The sequence below is a fragment of the Capra hircus genome, chromosome 25 (genome assembly GCF_001704415.2).
Source record: "Capra hircus breed San Clemente chromosome 25, ASM170441v1, whole genome shotgun sequence".
In the NCBI taxonomy this organism is placed as follows: Eukaryota; Metazoa; Chordata; class Mammalia; order Artiodactyla; family Bovidae; genus Capra; species Capra hircus.
The window spans coordinates 18293597-18317314 of NC_030832.1; the positions used below are offsets into that span (position 1 = coordinate 18293597).

At 39.4% G+C, this 23718-nt stretch overlaps 1 protein-coding gene across 1 annotated transcript; it reads left to right on the plus strand.

Annotated features, from left to right (window-relative positions):
• Positions 1069-23465, plus strand: ACSM4 (acyl-CoA synthetase medium-chain family member 4). Its single transcript, XM_005697561.2, has 13 exons — positions 1069-1269; positions 3206-3416; positions 6534-6741; positions 12545-12688; positions 13423-13579; positions 15702-15781; positions 17372-17495; positions 18129-18209; positions 18347-18448; positions 18915-19042; positions 19135-19234; positions 22104-22223; positions 23379-23465. The coding sequence occupies exons 1-13, from the start codon at positions 1069-1071 to the stop codon at positions 23463-23465; spliced, it is 1743 nt and encodes a 580-aa protein (XP_005697618.2).

The window sequence follows — 23718 nt, forward strand, 5'->3', positions numbered from 1 at the left end:
CTACTCACATCATCAAGATAGGTTAGGAGACAAGGCACATATGTTAAAAACAAGAGTTAATGACACAAGGTAGACAACTGTTGCATGAATAGCATAGATGCATGTTACGGAAATTCAAATGAAAAAATAAATCAGAGAATTAGGGAAAAAACGTTAGAAGACAGATGGCAGTACAGAAAGGGAAGGTTACTTTAGCAATGTTGTAAAGCTACTTTTGCAAGAGTTGAGAGTAAATCACAAGTTTCCTGATTCATATTGTAGGACTGTTTCATGGAACTATGCTAATGAAATTGATCTTAACAATAGCATTAGTCAACACTTTGAAGACACTTTTTACATGCTGGGCATTTTACAGACATTATCTTATTAAATTCTCATAATAACCCTAGGAGAGAGGTGCTGTATTTTTCCCCATTTCACACGTGAGGAAATTGAGATGTAAGAAAGATAATTTTCCTAAAGTCCTACAGCCAGAAAATGGCTGATCCAGTACTTAAACCAAGGTTTCTAAAGAGCTATAATGAAAGCAGGTAGCATGGCCCAGAAACTAGGGGAATGACAGGTTAAATCTAAGTGGTGGGAACAGACATTTATGAAAAGTGAGTAGGCTGCTTTAGTGGAAGAGGAAATTCGAGAGAGGACTTAGCAGATAGAGTTAGAACAGAGTATGAGGCAGAGAGAAGGAGGTCTGGAATGTCGATCCAGGTAGCAAATATTCTGCTTTGTCTATCTTGTGTTTGGGAAGAAGATAGGAACAGAAGATAGGAGCTTGACAGCTCTATAGTTGTGGGCTGTTGTTGTTGCTGTTATTTTTAAGAATAGCCTGGTAACAAAGAGAACGAAGAGGAAGAGTCTAGTAGTAGAGGACTGATCAGGGGCTAAATCCTCAGCTGTAGAGAAGGATGGGGTGTTTTCAGGTATTTTCCAAACTCCTGAGGGTACACAGCTACAGGTCCACTTCCCAATCTCACCACAGAGCATGGGAAGAGACTAACACTCCTCACCAATCTTTCCCCACAGACTGCAGTATTTCCACATCCACACAAGCTAACAAAGCCCTTTGGAACCATGAAGATTTTTTTCCGCTACCAGACATTCAGATTCATCTGGCTCACAAAGCTATCTGGCCAGCGCTTTCGCAAAAGTCACCAGCTGGGGGCGCCTCTGACTCTTGCCGACTTCGAAGCCATAAATCGCTGTGAGAGATCACTGCCTAAGAACTTTAACTTTGCTGGGGATGTGCTGGACCAGTGGTCCCAAAAAGAGAAGGTATAAGATGACGGGCCTCCTTTAATGCTCAGTGTCTACCTATCTCTCAGTTTTCCATTTCCTTGTTCTCTGGCCATTTTTAATTCCATTCTGTCATACCTCTTGGTTTCCTTTGTTTTCCAATTGCCGTTCTCTCTCTCCAGGGAAGAACTTTGCACCACAACTACGTATGGCTGTCTTCATCCTCAGCCCCCCTCATCATGGTTACTCAAGGAATTACGCCTCTTTCCCCTCGTTTTCCCCAAGTTGAACATAGCAGCTCTTTGTTCTCCAATTCTTCTGTTTGGGTTGGTCACAAAAAACAGTAATTTGAGCTTTGTTTTTATGAATAGTCATTGGTGCAGAAGCAGAGGTTGAGAAGGAAAAAGCGATACATTTTATGAAGTGTTTAGTGTATCCCCAGGTCAGGTTCCCTGCATACTGACCTCCCACCCCCAGTCAGACATTAAACTGAACACTTTACTTATCAATGCTTACCAAAGTGCACTGTGAGGGCCCGTGCATCAGAATATATACTAGATGTACAAGGTACTGAATATGTGGAGTTAATTCTTCCTAGTAAATAGAATGGACAGTCTTCCTTCAAATCCATTGTTTTTAGCATCTCTCCTATATTTGATACACTCACTTTTGAACAGAGAGCACAGGTAGAAGATGAAAATCTCTAGCTAAAATGTAGGGACATATTTTGTTTTCAGTATACATACTTATTTTTCAGTAATTTTTAGCAAGTTGTACTGATTTTCCCATTATGGTGGTATTAATAATTAAACATATTTTCCTTCTTAAGTAAAGTATTCAAGTAAAAATGAGTCAACAACGTAAAGAAGAATACAAAGAACAGTAATAGCACAAGTGTAGACAGATCCGGAACAATAGTGATACTCACTAAGTGACGAACGATTGAGAAATACTGATCTGTATTATTTCATCAAATCCCCATCACCACCCTGCAGATAAGGGGGCTGCCGATAAGGAACTTAACCTCACAGAGGTTAAGCTACTTATCCAAGTTCACCAGTTCAAAGGTAAATGAGCCAGCTTCTGATCTTACAGAGCTTTAATCCATTGGATAGGGATGCCTCTATGATATCACAAAGTTTAATGGAATAAACGGGAACGTGCATACAAAGCTGCAGGAACCCAGAGAAGTCAGGAGAAGAAGCGGGAGCTAAGAAAGACTTGACCAAAGAAGTGAAATGAGAACTGGGCTTCGAAGTATTTTCCAACTAGGGAAGGTAAAGGGAGCGTTCCAGATGGGGGAGAAAAGGGGAGTAATATCTCCCCCAAGTAATACATAAAGCAAAGAGATTTTACAGTACAGACTTCTAGAATCACGTATAAGAAATTTGCTCCAGAAAGCAATCAAGGTCCTTCCACAAAGGCCCTCCATCTTGTTCTCGGTCACCTACGAAAGCCATAGCTTGGCCTTTTGGGTAAAAAATGATAAGTTCCTAATCAGTCTTGGTCCATTCATTTTGGCTGTTGGTTGGAAGAGAGTCTAACTTAAACAAGAGAGAAATTTATCAAAGGGATGTGGGAGAGGTCACAAAATTGGGTTGGAAGCTGGAGTTTTCACAAGGACAGGAAGCAGGACAGATGCATAAGCACCAAGAGCCAATAGACAGATTTTGCTCCAACCATATTCTATCTTTTTGTTCTTCTCAGAAAACTCTAAATCAGGGACAGAAGGTGTGATTGGCCCAACTTGGGTCACAGGCCCACACGCTAATCAGGGAAGGACGGGCAACCTGGTGGGTTGTCTCAACAAGACGGTATTTGATAGAACAGTGGCTCCCCCACAGACAAACTGGGTTCTGTTACTGGGCTCCACCAGCACAAGTGCTGAGGGAAAGATACTGAATATGTCCCATCTGTTTGATGACCACTCATTCAAGCCTTCTCCCCTCTTTCCCATGTGCCTATGCATACCTAGACAGGAGAGAGACCAGCCAACCCAGCCCTGTGGTGGGTGAATGGCAAAGGGGATGAGGTGAAATGGAGCTTTGGAGAACTGGGCTCCTTGTCCCGAAAGGCTGCCAATGTGCTCACCAAGCCCTGTGGTTTAGAGAGAGGAGACCGAGTAGCTGTGATTCTTCCCCGAATCCCAGAGTGGTGGCTCATAAACGTGGCTTGTATGAGAACAGGTCAGTGCCAATATTTAACATTTCTAAACCATGTAGAAACAGAAAAAGACTGAAAGTAGAGGTTTTTCTGAATTGTTAGTCCTGAGTGAAGTTATGCTTACAAAGAACAGAAAAACTGGGTTGAAACTAGAAGCAATCATGATGCAATAATAAAACACTACCTCAAGAGGTAAGTATTATTGATGCCCATTTTGCAAGAAAGGAAACTGATGTTCAGAAAGGTTAAGTTTGCCCAGAGTCACACAGCTAGAAAGCTATGCAATTGGAGCTTAAACACAAAACTCTATTAAAGCAAATGTGTGTACCAATACCTCTTTGCAGTGCTGGTTATGATGTGTTCATCCAGATGCTCCAGAACTTACTTCTCTGAATACATGTGGATTCTCCCTGACATAGCAGTACAAAAGGAAGAAAAAAGGACTTTATAACAAAATGACTTTTAAGACTAAGGTTGTAGATTCCAGCTGGAAAACCTTTGCCTCTTTCCAGAAAATTAATGTATTAAATGACACATTTTCTCTCACAGTAGTAATTTATAATGTACCCCAGTAAAATTTCTACAGAACTCTTTTCCTTTCTAGGACAGAGTTCAAGAAACCATGGCCAATGAGTTGGCCATTTATTTTTGTAAATAAAGCTTTAAAGTTTTAATGGAATACAGCCATGCTCACTCATTTACATATTGTCTATAGCTCTTTTTGCACTACAACAGCAGAATTGCTAATTGAAATAGAGACGGTACAACTCACAAAGCCTAAAATGTTTACTATCTGGCCTTTTACTGAAAAAGTTTGCACACACAACAAAAATGTTTATAAGTCAATCAAAATTAAACAAGAATACCAAAGGATATGCTACTATACAGAACACAAAAACGCTTGTTGCAATATCATTAATAATAGGAAAAAATGGAAACAACTATACAGGAACTATTAAATAATGTAAAAACTAGCTAAGAATAAAGTTTAGTGGAGGTGTGGTTATTGCTAATTGAAATTATGATTGCTTCAATTTGCTGGAATGTCATTAAAAGAATAATTATAAGGATTTCATAATAGTGTTGAAAAATGCTCTCATTGCCAATATTACATAAAAATAGCAATATATAAAATTCTTTTTACATTCACTATAAAAAGGAATTTGCAAAAGTGAAACCAATTGTGGGTTGGAAAGAGATTAAAGGTTTTATTTGTCATAAAAATATACTAATATTACTTAACATAATGTATGCCATTTGTGAAATGCTGAGATTAAAAACAAAACCACAAGCAGAATGGTCAAAAATACAATTAATTAAATGTTAAACAAGCGCCTGAGGATTACGTTTTCAAGTTCAGAATAATTAAATCTCAGTAAACACTGAGATACTAGTACTATGCACCACATAGCTAAATACTTTGTTTTTGCTGTAAAGCGTGAAAATCTGAAATTCACTAGAAGAGAACTTACTCCTGACCCCCAAGCTATTCATTGAATACATCCACATCACAAATCCCCCAAGAGTACTAATAATTTCTGAGCCACTAAGAACAAGTGGTTTGCAAAATAATCTTATATTTTTATATTGAGTGAATGATGAGATATTTTCTTGATTAACTTCCTTATCACATCAAATATTTATTCATCTTCTCAAGAGGGGATGACATGTAAGAGCTTTTAAAATATATTCAGTAATTAAAGTTTCCTTGCTAGGAATTCAACTCCATATCTTCCTATTTGGCCTACTTCAGGGAACTCACCAAGAAATAAGGAGTCTGGTATATGACACAGGTCTTAGGAGTCTGGGAAGTATATCTTTGAATCTTGGTTCTGCCACTTACTTTATAGCCCCTGGGCTAGTTGTCATCTGTCTGCTGGGATTAATTTTAAGTGAGATACCAGGCATATATTACATGCTCAATAAATGGTAGTGACTCTTTGTAATGCTTTACATACATTCCACTTTGTTGCCATTGATCTGCTTTAGAAAGTGCAAACCACTTTCCCTCTGTTTTTCATCTAATTCCCCCACATATGTTCTTCTCATAAGGAACTAGTACTTTAAAATCAGGCCCATCACAGGCCAATGTTTAGAACGATGTGAAACTGTGGAATAAATTAAGCATTGCCAAAGTAGTATAGGCACACATCAATGAACACAGACCACTGAGAAAACCCAGGTTTGAGGGCTGACTCTTCCACTTGCTTGGCTCATATTCCGTCAAATGGCAACAACTGGATTGATTTACATGGTTGCTTAGAACAGTGGTCTCCAAGTATTTTTGGCTATACAATCTATCAAAAAAATTCTTGGGACACATATACTCCCATCTGGATATAGTTATTTAAGTTTCTACTTTGCTAATATGTATATTATAAAACATATACAAAAATGAGATAAAGTCATAAACAGAATTCCATATCTCCAATAAATTTTTAAAATTCTAATTTCTTCTCTTATCCCTAGTGGCTTATCTTGCCAAACTCATTTGGAAACCATAGGTTCAGATGATTGGATGAATTGATATTCATGAAAATGTAAACCTGTAAAGTGCTGTAAAATGTAAAATACTGTTTAAGTGTTATATGACAATGACTGAAATGGTACATAATAATAGCTCACCATTATGATGGCTCATGGTAAAGAATCATCTGCCAATGCAGGAAATGTGGGTTCCATCCCTGGATCTGGAAGATCCCCTGGAGAAGGAAATAGCAACCCACTCCAGTATTCTTACCTGGGAAATCCTGTGGACAGAGGAGCTTGGCAGGCTACCGTCCATGGAGGGGCAAAAAGAGGCAGACATGTCTTAGCAACTAAACAACAACAGCATAATGCTTACTATATGCCTATTAGTTTCCCCATTTTACAAAGAAGGAAAGGAAGACACAGAGAGATGAAGGAATAAGCTCAAGGTCACAAAGCAAGTATGTTGCAAGAATGGGATTAGATCCAGGGACTGTCGGACTCTGAAGCCAGTGCTCTAAGGATCTCTCAGAGATCAGGGTCCTGTGGGATGTCCCTGGAGACCAAGACAAGGGTAGCTGAAGGTTAGATTTTGCAGCTATTTGCCATGCAGGCACAAAGCCCAAGTTTCCACAGTCCATGGTCTATCCAGAGGCCTGTCTCTTTCCCAGGGCTTGTCTTCATGCCAGGAACAACCCAGCTGACAGCAAAAGATATCCTCTATCGGCTGCGTGCATCCAAGGCCAAGTGCGTTGTGGCCAGTGAGGAGGTGATCCCAGCAGTGGAATCCATTGTGTCTGAGTGTCCAGACTTGAAGACCAAACTCCTGGTGTCTCCACACAGCCAGAATGGGTGGCTCAGCTTCCCAGAGTTATTTCAGTGAGTATTTTCCCCACATCACTTGCAGCGCCAGCAATAACACCAGTCACAACTACATCTCAGAGTCTCCTAGCCTCCAAGGACTCTTGCCTACTGTGGGTTGATCCAGGCTCCTTCTCAGGAAAAAATCACCTAATAAAAACATTTTAAGGACAGAGAAAGGGCTGTAGCTCTGCTTCCATTTCCCTCCTTTTCACCAGGGCCTGAGATGAGTGTCCTACCTGACTTAGCACTCGCCTAAGTCCTGGAGCACGTCTCCCACAACTCTCACTGCCTTGACTCTGGCCACCGTTTTCTTTCCTTAAATTGGTTTACCTCAGGGCTTTTGCACTTGCTGTTTCTTTCTATCTGGAATGCTCTTCCCCAGTCCTTTTCACAGTTGATGACGTCCTATCAAATTTCAACTCAAATGTCCTATCCTCAGTGAGACTATCTCTGACCACCATGTCTAGAGCAGAGTTCCAAGCTAGTCCACCACATCATCCTGTTGGGTTCTTCATAGTACTCATCACTATCCAAATATCATATCCACTCATTTGTTCCTGTATTTACTATCTGTTTTCCTCCTCTGCAATTGACAAATGACTACCCATAGGCCAATTCTGGCATGGCACTCACTTTTATAAAGTTGTGTTGGAACATGACCACACTCATTTCTGTACATATTGTCTAGAATGGCTCTCATCGTATAAGAGCAGAGTTGGGTAGCTACGGAAGAGACTCTATGACCCCCAAAGCCTAAGATTTTTATTATCTAGGTCTTTACAGAAAAAAAAATTTCCATCCCTGTTCTAAACAGTAAGCTCCAAGAAGGCAAAGGCACTGTTTGTCTGTTTGACTGATCACTCTATTTCTAGTTCCTACCATTTAGTTGGGCCCTAAGAAATGCTTGCTGAGGACTGAACAAAACGGCACACTTAACCGCAGTTTTCCTTATATGTAGAATAGGGATGCACATGTCTCAAGTGTTGTTCTGAGGATAAAATAAGCTAATAAGAAAGTGCTTCCTAAACTGTAAAAAAAAGGGGTAAAATGTTTATTAAATCTGTTATCCTTCAAAGAGCGGTTAAGCAGCTTATGTTTTTTTTAAAAAATACTTTTAATTAGCTTATGAAAAGAAGACTTATAAACTCTGTTGAATAAAGGTAGTTTCCATTGCTGGAATAAAATTTTACTAGTAATCAAAACTAAACCCTGTTGGTCAAACCCAAAATGTTTTCCCACAGCTATGCCAGAGAATGTTGTTTGTGTCTTTCATAAACTGAGTACCTCTGGATAAGTCAAGTAACATCTCTAAAACTCTGTATCTTATCCATAAAATAAAGATGGTATAGCATCTACCCCAATGAGTTGTATAAAAATCAAATGTGATGAAGTATGTGAAGTTTTTAGCATAATGCTCAGCACAGAGTAATCACTCTGTAACATTTATAGTAATTATAATTATTATTAGTCTCAAGTTAACAAAGCCATTCAGCAGTGCAGTAATTCCCTAAGGTAGTGTTATTCAATTGAATATTCATATTCCTCAGTAAAATATTTGTAACACACTCCCCTAATACATATGTATTTATTTATTTATAAATTATATACAGGTACTTTTGTGCACCAAACAAATATAAAAAATAATTATTTTAAAGAATGAATTCTAAAATACATGTAATTTGAAATTCTATTTTCTTCTCATCCCAGTCATCTTGCATACACTCCTAGGCAGCAAGTTCCCCCACTTTCAAGACTCCTGTCCTAAACAACTCTGCCACATTCTGTTGAGTCCCCAGAAAACCTTTAAAGCATCACAAAATCCACAGGAGACAGAGAACTTTGAACTCACATGAATTTCAAATTGAAATTTATACATTTGGGGAGTGTTTTTCAAGGTAAAGGGAATCCTCACTTCAAACCAACAACTTTGGAGTGTCATAACTTGACAACCGACATGGATTGTTTCTCTGAAAGCTAAGGAAAAGAGAGCCATAAATTGCCAACAACTGGCTGTTCTCTCAGAAAACCACACACAGCCATAATTAGGACTGTTTCCTTTGGTTAGAGTCAATCTTCTGGGAGTTCACTTTAAGGCTTCTCACTCAACTTCTGTCTCCCATGGATAGCAGTTCATGAACATTTTCCAGAATATTATACTAGAATGGGGAAACAGTTAAAATTATGGGCCTGACTGATATTTCTCTTTTCCTGTCCTAATAAAAAGGACCCTTCCCTTCAGCTCAAGACCCTGGATTCCGATCATAAGGGGCTTAAAACAGTGTTCCAGGAAGAAGAACTATATGAGCAAAAGCATGGAGGCAAAGAAAATCTCAGAATGTGCAAAGAAAGGACTGCAAGCAGTTTGGGATGGCTAGAAAAGGAAACATGAAGTCAGAGAGGAGGTCAGAAGAGCAAGCAGAGGCCAGACCCTGGCCTCTCATATAAAGAGCTGACCCTTTGCAGTCCCATGGGCTATACAGTCCCTGGAATTCTCCAGGACAGAATACTGGAGTGGGTAGCTGTTCCCTTCTCCAGGGGATCTTATCAACCCAGGGATCAAACCCAGGTCTCCCACATTGCAGGCATATTCTTTACCAGCTGAGCTGTTAGGAAAGCCCAAGAATACTGGAGTTGGTAGACTATCCATTCTCCAGTGAATCTTCCCAACCGAGGCATAGAACCAGGGTCTCCTACATTGCAGGTGGATTCTTTACCAGCTGAACTACCAGGGAAGCCCAAAGATTGAACATGTATGCTAAATTTTTAACTTGACCCTATGAACAAGGGGTCTGCAGAGGGAACTGGCAACCCACTCCAGTATTCTTGCCTAGAGAATTCCATGGACAGAGGAGCCTGGTGGGCTGTGGTCTATGGGGTCACAAAGAGTCGGACACGACTGAGCAACTAATACACACATGAACAAGGGAAGCCAATGAAGAGTTTTAAGAAGTGAAGTGTCAAGGTCAGTTTCCAGTTTTAAATAGATTGCTCTGGCAACTGCATAAAAAATAAATTTGAATAGAACCAAATTGGAATCAGAGAGACCATCTGAAAGGCTTATCTAGGGGAGCAATGATGAGATTCTAAGTCCAAGCTCTGACGAGTAGCACTGAGAGAAGGAGGCACGCTAAAGAAAGAACTAAAAGGATTTGGAGACTGACTGGACATGAAGAATGAAGGCAGGAATCTTCTACTTTTTAACTCGGATGACTTAGTGGGTGGGATACTATCAGCTGGAGAAAGAGTTTAAAGTTGTGTGCTCAGTTGCTCAGTCATGTCTGACTCTTTGAGACCCTACAGACTGTAGCCTGCCAGGCTCCTCTGTTCATGGGGATTCTCCAGGCAAGAATACTGGAGTGGGTTGCCATGTCCTCCTTCAGGGGATCTTCCCAACCCAGGGATCAAACTCAGGAGTCGAACCCAGGTCTCCCACATTGCAGGCAGATTCTTTACTGTCTGAGCCACCGGATTGAGGGGACTAAGAACAAACAAATGTGTAGCAAGTGGTAGATATTTGAGTCTCAGGTTCAAGGAGGTAAGGATATAAATCTGGAATTATCAGCATTTAATCAGTTCCAAAAAACTGATTGTATATATAACTCAGGTATGCAAAGAAAGACACAAGTCATACAGTGGAAACACTGCTTGAAAATCTACTTGTCACTCACAAATTATGTTTCTTCGTTTTAAAAATCAAAAGCTTTATATCAAAAGTTTTACATACTAGATTAAGAAGCATTCAAAGATGAGCTGGGAATTTTTGGTTTGTTTTTGTTTGCTTGTTTGTATCAGATACTGTGATGACATTCCCCTTTCTGCAGTCCAACACATACCAATTCCACCATATATTTTACTGAAAAAGTAAATACAATTGAATGGTCTATTTTTATTTGGGGAGGGAGGACAAGGGGTGGGATAGACAAGTTACCAAGAAAACCACATTAATATTTCATGAAATTATATTTGACAATATAGTGTGTGTTTATATCATTAATCCTTACTGTTTTAAAATTTCAGTGGCAATCTTAATTTAATTAGGATGGATTAAAATGGTATCCTCAACTCTGTTTCCTTCAACTTGAGATATTAAAAAGATTATATGTGAGTTTCAAAAATTCATAGGTGTTCTCAGTTCAGTTCAGTTCAGTTCAGTCACTCAGTCATGTCCGACTCTTTGCAACCCCATGAATTGCAGCACACCAGGCCTGCCTGTCCATCACCAATTCCCAGAGTTCACACAAACTCATGTGCATCGAGTTGGTGATGCCATCCAGCCATCTCATCTTCTGTCATCCCTTTCTCCTCCTGCCCCCAATCCCTTCCAGCATCAGAGTCCTTTCCAATGAGTCAACGCTTCGCATGAGGTGGCCAAAGTATTGGAGTTTCAGCTTTAGCATTAGTCCTTCCAAAGAACACCCAGGACTGATCTCCTTTAGAATGGACTGGTTGGATCTCCTTGCAGTCCAAGAGACTCTCAATAATTGGGTATCAAATACTGAGTAACAAACCAACTCAAAAGTTAGTGATGTAAAAACAATCATTTTATTTGCTCAAGATTCTGTGGGTTAGAAATTCATGTAAGTCTCAGCAGAAGCAATTTATCTCTGCTCCACATCAGCTCAACTGGAACTGGAGGATCCAAGTGGGTTCACTCATAAGTCTGAGACTTTGGTGTTAGCTAAACATTTCTCTTCTCCCACCCATGCCCTGTCTCTCCAGCAGGACAGTCTGAACATTTTTATGTGGTAGCTGTGTTCCAGTGAAAAGTGAAACTACAAAGCCTTTGTGGCTTAGGCTGAGAAGTTGCACAACTTCTCTCATGTTCTGTTGGTCAAAGCAAATCTTAAGACAGGCCCAGATTTAAGAAGAGAGGACACAGGCTCCATTCCTCAGTGAGGCATGCCTGGATGGAAGGAATTGTTGGGGCTGTCTATGCAGACAATATTACACAGATATTATTATCAGTTAAAATGCTCTTAACTTTAGCAATAGAAGGCCCAAGTAAGCATGGCTTAAACAATACAAATTTATTATATTACAAATAAGAAGTACAGAGGTAGAATGGAATGAGAGTTGGTTAATTCAGTGTTTTTTTGAAGATAGCATGGACGTAAATTCATTCATCTTTCTATCATGCCATCCTCAGTGTGGATGATAATCCCTCTTGTGATTCCAACATGGCTAGGCTAGTTCCAGGCATTAAGTACTCTTGCAACAATATCCAAAGGTCAAAAAGCAAGATGAATGGGGTAGGGGCAGGCAGTATTCCTCCCTCGTCACTTTTTAGAACAAGGAAACATGTCTCATTAAGCCTTTAAATCCCTTTGACATAATTGCATCATATGCCCATTCCTAACTCAGTGACTCAGAGAAGGCAATGGCACCCCACTCCAGTACTCTTGCCTGGAAAATCCCGTGGGTGGAGGAGCCTGGTAGGGCGCAGTCCGTGGGGTTGCTAAGAGTTGGACACAACTGAGCTACTTCACTTTCACTTTTCACTTTCATGCATTGGAGAAGGAAATGGCAACCCACTCCAGTGTTCCTGCCTGGAGAATCTAATGGTCTAGTGGTTAAGCGGTTAAGTTTTTATGCCCTCACTTCCAAGGGTACAGGTCCTATCTTTGGATGTAGAACTAAGATCTCACAAGCCACACAGCACAGCTGTGAAGTCCCTATAAGTTTTCCTGAGAAATTTCTCTCAGGGAGGCTTTGGATTACGTTCTGGTGTCAAAAAGGCACAAGTAGCAAAGCAAAAGAAATATCAGAGTTAAACTGTTCTGCCATGTTCAGTCATCATCTTGGGGCCCATACTTTACAGAACTGCCTCTGCAGAGCACAGTTGTGTGGAGACAGGAAGTCAAGAACCAATGGCCATTTATTTCACCAGTGGGACCACAGGCTCTCCCAAGATGGCTCAACACTCTCAGAGCAGCCTGGGAATTGGGTATACCCTCTGTGGAAGGTAAGGAGGAAAACTGGTTTGTTTTTTTTTTTAATTATACCCTGAGCTGCCAACATGTATATCCAATTGCCTAGTTGGCACCTCTACTTGGATGGCTATTAGCTATTCCCAATGAAACATCTACAAAATAGAACCCTCAATGTCTTAAGTCAGGAAATTGTACCATCTAGCCAACTGGTCAAGCAAGAACTTAGAAACTGACCTTGATTCAGTCCCCACAACAGCATGTCTGGCTCCTTCTCCTTTTGGCCACGTAAATTTGCCCACCCAGAAAGGCCTTCCAAGATGTCATAAAACTATCACATTACCCTATTTCATTTTCCTCATAGCATTTATCACTATTTGAAATTATGATATTTACTTAGATACTTATTCACTATCTATCTCCCTAAAACAAGGGCAGAAATCTGGTCTTCCTTGCCCTCTGCTATAGAACAATGTCTATCATATAATATTTGCTCAGTAAATAGTTGTCACCTCAGTGGACAAACTCGGAAAACCATGCCAAACCCAGACTCCCACTCTACTCTCAGACTACCTAAGATTCTGAAAAGTTCTCTAACAAGAATGAGAGGTAGTACCGCTCATCCGGCCATGGGGCTTCTTTCGACCCTTCTCCATAGCCATTGAGGTTCCAAGGCAAGGCTGTTCCTTAAGGACACAAATTTGTTTACTTTCCTGTTTCTTCGTTTTATTTCAGCTTGGTCTTCTTGTTGCTTCCCCATATCACTTAGGTATTGGCTAGACCTGAAGTCCACAGATATCATATGGAACATGTCTGACACTGGCTGGATCAAGGCTGCCATTGGCAGTGTGTTTTCCTCCTGGCTTCAAGGAGCTTGTGTCTTTGTGCATCGGATGGCCCAGTTTGACACCGATACTTTCCTGGATGTAAGTCACTACTTCAAATTACATATAGTTAGGTTTCTCTCATCTTTCCCCAAACCAGAGAGACATGATTCCTCAGAATGCAGGACTTCTTGGGCTTATGAAAATCATTTCTTTTTTAAGAAGTAAAGTCTCCAGAGACTTGGCTTTAAAATGTATTTAACAGAGTGAAGAAGGAACACCCACAACGCTCTTAAGCATAAAAACTCCTCTTGTGCTTCAAATTGTTCAGGATTTGCTAGTATCACTAAATCAGTGCCCACCTGAGAGTCTGGTTCTAAATAACAGATTAAGTCTCAAGTCTAAATAAATCTTTGGTTTCTGTTTCAGTGAAACAAAGACAATAGTTGATAAATCCGAATTCCTGTGTAGAGGAGATTGAAGGTGGTGTCACCTTTCTCCCAAAGTAGCGCCTTTCATTCTCCCTCCACCCTGTGCTTCTCATTTTGCTGATTCTCAGAACCCAATATTCTTAGCCAGCAACAGCTGGAATGAGATATCAGGTGGCTCCAGTTTCTTTAGCCTTTAGAAAAATGTGATTCAAGGCCAATTATTTTTTCAGCCCCATGAATGATCCATCAAGTTTAACAAAATACTTATTATTAAAAACACCACACCTGTGTGTGACTAAAAGCTATGCTCACCCTGTTATTTTGCCAACTGGTTTGACGAGATGGTTTGTGAGTTTTCACAGAAATTTAGAGTAACATAAGAACTTGGGTTTCTACATCAGATTTGTAAAGTGACTTGAAGTAGATAAGTTAATTTTACAATTTTAAAACCAACATTTATAAAATAAGAACATTTTATTATTTACAAAATATTCTCTTTCATGAAGTATTCAATGTGTTATAATATGTAATAGAAATATTTAACAATATATTAATATAACATCACATATAATTATATATAACATTATTAGTATTCTTATTTAGTATATTCAATGAGACAAAATGAGAATAAATATTAAAATAAAATATTCTTTTTATAAAATATTAAATGTGTAAGATTTAAATTTCTTATATGTCATTGACAAATTATATATTAATATAATATTGATATATGTTTCATGCAATATTAAATACAAATATTAAAATTGTTCTCATTCAGTTGCTAAATTGTGTCTGAACCTTTGCTACCGCACTGACTGCAGCATGTCAGGCTTCCCTGTCCTCCACTATCTCCCAGAGTTTGCTCAAACTCATGTCCATTGAGTCAGTCATATTCTCTAACTGTCTCATCCTATGACACCCTTTTCTCCTTTTGCCTTCCATCTTTCCCAGCATTGAGGTCTTTTCCAGTGAGTTTTCTCTTCACATCAAATGGCCAAAGTATTGGCGCTTCAGCTTTAGCATCAGTTCTTCCAATGAAAATTCAAGGTTGACTTCCTTTAAGTGTGACTGGTTTGATCTGTTTGCTGTCCAAGGGACTCTCAAGAGTCCGCAATTAGAAAGCATCAGTTTTTCAGCACTCAGCCTTTTTTATGATCCAACTCTCAGATCCGTACATGACTATTGGGAAAACCATAGATTTGACTAAATGGACCTTTGTCAGCAGCCTTTTAGATGGTCCAACTCTCGCATTCATGCATAACTACTGGAAAAACCATATTTTTGACTATATGGACCTTTGTCGGCAGAGTGATGTCTTTGCTTTTTTAATACATTGTCTAGTTTGTCATAGCGTTCCTTCCAAGATGCAAGTGTCTTAATTTCATGGCTGCAGTCACCATCCACAGTGATTTTGGAGCCCAAGAAAATAAAGTCTGTCACTGTTTTCATTGTTTCCCCATCTATTTGCCATGAAGTGATGCGACCAGATGCCATGATCTTAGTTTTTTTAATGTTGAGTTTTAAGCTGTGGGACCAGATGCCATGATCTTAGTTTTTTTAATGTTGAGTTTTAAGCCAGTTTTTTCACTCTCCTCTTCCACTTTCATCAAGAGGCTCTTTAGTTCCTTTTGCTTTCTGCTGTTAGAGTGGTACATGTGTATATCTGAGGTTATTGGTATTTTTCCATGAAATGATCGCATGTCAATGAAAGAAAAGAGGAGGTTGTAGACATCAGCTCCAGTCATTGCCTTTAATTAACCACTGCTGATATTTTGTCTTTCTCCATCATCCAGACGCTTACCACTTATCCCATCACGACCCTCTGCAGTGCTCCCACCGTGTACCGGATGCTTGTGCAAAAAGACCTTAAGAGGTATTTGGGCAGAAATCTCCATTTGAACCACAAACAAAAGTTATAATCCAGCAACACAGATCTCCCCTTTTCAGTACAAGATAGTTTCTCAGTCTCACCATTACTGACATTTTGAACCAAATAATTCTGTGTCATGGAGTGCTGTCCTTGGCTTTGTAGCATTCTACCTCGCCTCTACCTACTGTTAATCTGTATCAGTAGGACTTCCCTCTCCATCAGTGGTGATGATCAAAAATGTCTCCAGACATTACCAAGAGTGTCCTAGAGGGCAACCTCCCACCCCTGGCCCCCAACATCCCCAGTTTAAGAATCACTGGGAAATCCTATAGGAACAACAGAACGTTTTTCCAGAGACAACAAGAGTTCTGTAATCCCAGCGCTTTCATCACCCCGCCCTAAAAAAAACAAACACACACACACATCTATATTTATACTGCCTTGAAGTTAATAAAGTCTTATGACTTAAAACTTATATTCAACTTAGCCAAATCACCTGAACGTTAGGTGAAGTTGCAAAGTATATTTATTTAACTAACATGAATTTAATACATAAGGAGAGAGAAAGGAAGAAAAATTTAAGTCATTACAGTCACCTGCTTCTCCCCTAAACCTGGATCCTTCAAGGACAAAACAAACAGAAAAAAGGCATCCTTTGTTCCCCCAAGGTGCGGATGTCTAGCAGGGAGATAGCTATGAGAAACGATAAAGGAACATGAATCTTCCGTTTTCCTAATCAACTCCTTGTGGCCCTCAGAATGTGAACGTCTTGCTCAAATTTTAAGATTAATTCAAGGACTTCTATTCTGAATAGGCACAATTCATATACCAAACCCTCCCTCCCATTATGGACCTCACTATGTTAGAACTGAGCTGTTCCAAGCTTTCTCACCTGAACCTGGTTGGGCAGTTGAGTAGTAAGCCACTGGTTAAAAGCTCACGCTACAAAGTCAAACAGGCGAGACTCTGCTCCTAATAGTGGATCGCAATCACTCAAGAGGACCTTGCTAAGGCTCCCTTAACTGCATCCATAAGAGGTATTTAAGAGCCACCTCACGGGTTGTGGTAAGAATTCAACAACAGCAGCATGTTTGTTAAATGAGATACTTGACAAGTGATAAGTGTAGAGTACAGATTATTCAACTCTGCTGTTTATCATTTGGGAGGGCTTGGGCAAGTTCTTTAACTTTTTTCAACCTCAATGTTTTCATCTGTAAAACAGAGTTTGTGAAGATCATGAGAGTGCTCCACAAGCCCTTGTAACGTCATAAATGTTCAATTAATATTAGCTGCCATAGTTCTTGGCTCTTAATAAGTGCTTAATATCATTATTAGCATTTTCTCCAACACTTTCCTCTCTTGAATAACCTGCTAAAATGTAAACTCTACCAAGAAACTGTTTTGATCATAACATACCCCATGTGCCTAGAACAACGTCTGACAAGAGCAGGTGCTCAACAGATATTCTCTGAGTGAACTTTCCTAAGACTTGGCCTTCCTCGCTGTTTGCTTGTTTCCAATGTCCTAGTTATCTGGCAATGAAAGCCACTCATGTTTTGCTCCCCAAAGACCCCAGTGAAACTCTCTCTCCAGATATAAATTCAAGAAGCTGCGGCATTGCTTGACAGGAGGGGAGCCACTCAATGCAGAGGTGCTGGAACAGTGGAAAGTGCAAACTGGACTGGAGCTGTATGAGGGCTACGGACAGACAGAAGTGGTATGTTTAATGGAAAAAGTTTAGCCTTTCAACCCCAGGACTGTCAACTCAGCCCCTGAAGTGTTCCCATCATGCTCTAAATTGTGATGGTATTTCCTAAAACTTCTAAATTGCCCGACTAGATTTGACTGAAGGGGAATTATGATTATTCTTGGCTTTCCTGCCCCCTTCTCACACAGGCTAAGTCTCAGAGGTGTTAGAGATTGAAGAGGTTTAAAATTGAATAGCTCATCTTTCCAATGCACTGGAAAGGACCCCAGAGAGTCCCAGTGGGGCTTAATAGAACTTAAGGTGCACTTAATGGTACTCAGTCAAAAGGAGTGATTTTCAAAGTATAGTCCCCAAACCAGCAGTATCAGTAGCACCCATGAATTTGGTAGAAATACAAATTCTAATACCCCGGCCTCTCCCTGACCTATGAATGAGAAACCGGGATGGAGCCCCAGCAATGTGTTTTAACTGACACATACTCAAGTTTGAGAACTACTAGTCTCAAATAATATATTTTGGAAGATGAGCTCAAATACTTGAAAAATCAGTCAAAACTGGGTCTTGGATTTCATTGTCATGATATATTAATAGCTACAAAAAATGAATTTTTACATAGTGACATAAAATATATTCTCTTAATAGGGAATAATTTGTGCCAATCAGAAAGGACAAGAAATTAAACCAGGCTCAATGGGGAAAGGAGTACTACCCTACGATGTCCAGGTGGGTAATACCGAACTGGTTCAACAAAGAAGAGAGACTATTTCAGATTTCTGCTATTTGTTACATAACTATTACTAACCCATTTTCATTTTGTGAAAAGAAAGTTTTAGGTACCTAAATTGTTTCTTTCATTCTAGATTATAGATGAAAATGGCAACATCCTACCACCTGGAAAAGAAGGGGAAATTGCCCTCAGGCTAACATCTACACGACCCTTCTGTTTCTTCTCTGAATATGTGGTACAAGAATGTAGAACTTTAATAGACTTTAATAGAAAAGGTGGTATAATAGGGAGTCATATAGACTTGGGTCCCACATGTTTTGCTATGTAACCTTGGACAAGTCACAAAATCCAAGTCTATTTCATCAGCTGTAAAATGAAAATATATATATATTATCTCTCTCCTAAGGATTTTGTAAAGATTAAACTCTATGTGAAAGAAACCAGCTACTTTGGTTGTCCTCAGAGAGGACACCTGGATAGGCTTTAGGGGGTGAGGGGAGGTAGATATGGGGTGCATATCTATGGTGGCATAGATAATATTTTTTACTATACTCTTATATTATTTTGTATTCTTTACCAGGAACTATCTTTTTAAATTTTTTTTATAAATAGAATATGAAATGTATTAGTCACTTCATGGGTGCCATACCCCTTCTTCTGTTCTGCTCAAACTAATCCCCAGTGTCATGTTTGATCCATAGGACAATCCAGAGAAAACTGCTGCCACCATAAGAGGGAATTTTTACGTCACTGGAGACAGAGGAGTGATGGACAGTGATGGCTATTTTTGGTTTGTTGGCAGAGCTGATGATGTCATCATATCCTCTGGGTATGTACATTTGGTACTTTTAGAAAGTCACAGTTTACCAGGGAAATCTTCTACTTAGGAGTCGATATCAAAGGTTTCTTTTCCCCTGCTAGGTACCGTATTGGGCCATTTGAAGTGGAGAGTGCACTAATTGAGCACCCAGCGGTTGTTGAATCAGCTGTTGTCAGCAGTCCAGATCCAGTCAGAGGAGAGGTAGTATGAATGTCGCTAATTAAAGTGGCAATCTTGTATTTTCAAGTTGCCCATCTAGCCACTTTAAAGAATGAATCAAAAGTAGTCATGTAATACTCTTTATGAGACATACACACAGCAGTATGTACTAGGCAATCAACTTTACAAGTGAGTTGTGTACCAAAGGGAATGTTTTAAGATTCTTTTAGTAGCAAATGACAGAAACTCAACTCAAACTGACTTATATTTCTTTAAAAAAAAAAATGTCTATTGGCTCACAAATCCAAGGGTCCATGTGATGTTAGCAAAACAGTCTGTCTCTATTTCTTGCTCTGCTGTTCCTTATGTTGGCACTATTTGGGCAGGTTCTTCCCACCTGATGGTAACAAACTCCAGATATACTTAACAAATTACATCTTAACAACCCCAGGAAAGGAGACAGCTTTTTGCTGTCTTTGCAAAGACTCTTTGCTGTCTGGCTCAACCTGGATCATATGCCAGTCATTGGACATAGGAGTTAGTGTCCACCCCATCAGAGAGGTAAAGTAATCCTTCATAGGCAAATCAGGGTGCTGTTACTGAAAAGGGAAGACCAGATACTGCACAAGCAAAAGCAGATTTTACTATATGTATGATTGTCGTGAAATTCAGACTATACTTTCTCACAGAAACAGTGCAAATAGGAGATTGTGACCAAGTTCCCAAACAAATCCCACAATCCTAATTAGGACCCAATGAAAGGGACTTCAGGGAATGACAAAAGTAGCCTTAGTTTTTGATGTTCAGTTACTCAGTTGTGTCTGACTCTTTGGGACCCCATGGACTGCAGCACGCCAGGTTGCCCTGTCCTTCACTATCTCCAAAAGTTTGCTCAAAATCAGATCCATTGAGTCAATGATGCCATCCAACCATCTCACTCTCTGTTGCCCCCTTCTCCTCCTGCCTTCAGTCTTTCCCAGCATCAGGGTCTTTTCCAGTAAGCTGGTTCTTCCCATCAGGTGGCCAAAGTATTGGAGCTTCAGCTTCAGCATCAGTCCTTCCAATGAATATTCAGTGTTGATATCTTTTAGGATTGACTGGTTTGATCTTGTTGCTGTCCAAGGGACTCTCACGAGTCCTCTCCAGCTCCACAATTTGAAAGCATCAGTTTTTTAGTGCTCAGCCTTTCATATGGTCCAACTTTCACATCCATACATGACTACTGGAAAAACCATATTTTTTACTCTATGGACCTTTGTTGGCAAAGAAATGTCTTTGCTTTTTAATATGTTGTCTAGGTTTGTCATATTGTTCCTTCCAAGAAGCAAGTGTCTTTTAATTTCATGGCTGCAGTCACCATCCACAGTGATTTTGGAGCCCCAATAAATAAAGTCTTTCATGGTTTCCATTGTTTCCCCATCTATTTGCCATGTGATGGGACCAGATGCCGTGATCTTAGTTTTTTTAATGCTGAGTTTCAAGCCAGCTTTTTCACTCTTCTCTTTCACCTTCATCAAGAAGCTCTTTAGTTCCTCTTTGCTTTTTGCCACTAGAGTAGTGTCATCTGCATATGTGGGGTTATTAATATTTCCCCTGGCAATCTTAATTCCAGCTTGAGCTTCATCCAGCCTGGCATTTGCCATGATGCACTCTGCATATAAGTTAAATAAGCAGGGTACAGCCTTCACAGACTCCTTTCCCAATTTGGAACCAGTCCATTGCTCCATGTCTGGTTCTAACCGTTGTTTATTGACCTACATACAGGTTCTCAAGAGGCAGGTAAAGTAGTCTAGTATACCCATCTCTTTTAAGAATTTTCCACAGCTCAGCTGTGTCCAACTCTTTGTGACCCCATAGACTGTAGCCCACCAGGCTCCTCTGTCCATGGAATTCTCCAGCCAAGAATACTGGAGTAGGTTGCCATTTTCTTCTCCAGGGGATCTTCCTGACCCAGAGATCAAACCCAGGTCTCCTGCATTGCAGGCAGATTCTTTACCATCTGAGCCACCAGAGAAGCTCCAGCCTTAGTTCTAGGAGGAAGTCAAATAGTATGGAAGAGAGAATTTTCTTTTCTTCATGGAAGTTTCCTATATACTCTATGTCAAAATTTCAAAAACACTTTGCTTATCAGCATTCCCCCACAACTCTTTCTGTATTCCTGGCTCAAATTATACGTGACCTTCTGTGGATCCCATACTCATACCTCCAGTATCACCTCCATGATCAATGGATCCTGTTGTCCAAAATACTTTTCTCCTGTCACCAAATTCTCCTTCTCTCAATATAACTAACTTATTTCAGCTGAATGTCAGAAGTAAACATGAATTAGAATCAATGTATGAATTGTTAATAATTTATATTCACCTCAGTAATTATCTAGTTAGTGGGTTTTAAATAGTATTACAAAGAGAAGCAAAAAATATCAGGCAAGAAAGACTTTTTATAGTAGATCAGTTCTCTCTGAGTCCATCTCTCAACATACACACTTTCTCCATCAGGCCTCCTCAAAACCCTCTCAAAACACATATTCTCTAAACCTCCAACAATCCTCTACTACTTCTGAAGTATGATGGAATAAGTGGCTACCTGTCAATCAAGGACTGCCTATTTAATAAACAGGGTTAGTCTGGTTGAAATGTTAAATACTAGGGTGACATGAAAATAAAATGAAGCCTTTAGCTTTATTGAACCACTGCATTCCTCACTCTCTCAAACCAGTGGAATTAGATCTCAAAATCTCACTGTATAGTTGTATTCAAGCTTTGTTCATAGGTGATCTCCAGCATATGCATGCATTACTCAACCTACTATTAACAAACAATTAAGTATTGGTGTTCAGCATTGATTCCAAACTCTTTGATGTGTCTGAAAAAGAAATATATTGATATAAATTGATTTTTCCCCCCTACAGGTAGTGAAAGCTTTTGTTGTTTTATCTGCACCCTTTAAATCATCCAACCCAGAGAAATTAACTCTTGAACTTCAGGATCATGTAAAAAAATCAACTGCACCTTACAAGTATCCAAGAAAGGCAAGTATTGTGCCCAAAAGTTAAACGTGTTACCAAATAAGTATCTAAACTAGTAAGTACATATATTAGCTTTTGATGTTATAGTAACTAATTATACAAGTAGAAGACACCTGTTTCAACTTTAGCTCTAAGAATTTTGCTTTAAAATACTTTATATTAGGATACTACAGATGTTTGAAGAAGTAGAATCTTTGGTCATCTCTACAATACTAAGTAACTACTAAAGATCCTTATCAGACTAATCAGTCCCATTTCATATGAGGGAAAAAAATAGTGGCCAATTGTTTTCAAACACAGCACATGACTTATCTATCATAGTACTTTTGGCCCATTATACCTCTCTAAATTCAAAGCATGTGACTTTAAATATTAAGGGATCAAATTCAAGGGACAGGAAGAAAATATTATCCAAAGGAACTGGGGAATTTTTCCTGAAACCTTCTCCAAAGGAGGGGTTTAAGGACAATTCTATATAAAGACACACAGATGGCACTACAATTTCCTTCTTGTCCTAGAATCCTATTAGTTGATATTGACTGATCCTCTACATGAGAATTCAGTTTCAATTGGCATCATTTCAGCTAAAAGGTAATTTCAACCTAAGCAACCTAATTTCCATTCAGTTCACTTAATCAGTGCCTAGTTTCTTTTCATAAATGTTTGAGGACATTTTAAAATACAGCAGTCATATCTCGAGGGAGAGCAAAAAGTATTTTACTGTCAAGTCAGGGCCTAAGTGGAAAATTGTATATACTCAAAATTATCTTTAAAAAACCTCCCCAGAACTTCCAGGACCCAGTTCTTAAAAGGTCAAAAAAACGAGAATTAACTTGATGTTTCTCTTTGCGTTTAGCTGTGGCCTCCATCTCCCTGGGGAAGTAGAGACCTAGGTCTGGTCTGAATTAGAGGAAAGCAATAGAATAAAGGGACTGTCCTTCTGTAAAGCAAACCAGCATTAAAAACCAGCATGATGGAGCTCCACTGTCACCTTTATATATAAACAGAACAGTTTCTGGTGACCAAGACATTCAATTAGCGTCACACAACAGACACTGAAAGTCAATGGACAATTGATCAGACACTTAAAGTCACATGCTTTACTAGCGGGGATAGTAAATGATCAAGTGTCTCATAATATGTTTTTCTGTTAACTAGGTGGAATTTGTTAAAGAACTCCCAAAGACAATCACTGGGAAAATCAAACGCAACGTTTTAAGAGACCATGAATGGGGTCGAACATAGCCTGACAAGAACACAGTGGCATTAAGCAGTTAACAGGGCTGCTTTCTTTTAGTCCTTGCTTCCCAATAATTGAGTGACTACTCTCTTAAAATGCTTACGATCTTTCCTGGTTGAAAAACTCTACTGAGTTTTTGTTTTGCACTTTGCCAAAAAATAAGTAAGTAAAAATCTAAAAATATTTGGGAAGAAAATGATGATGACCAAACAACAAAGGCAATGATAAATGGCTTGTAGTGTTTAAAACAGGAGTCAA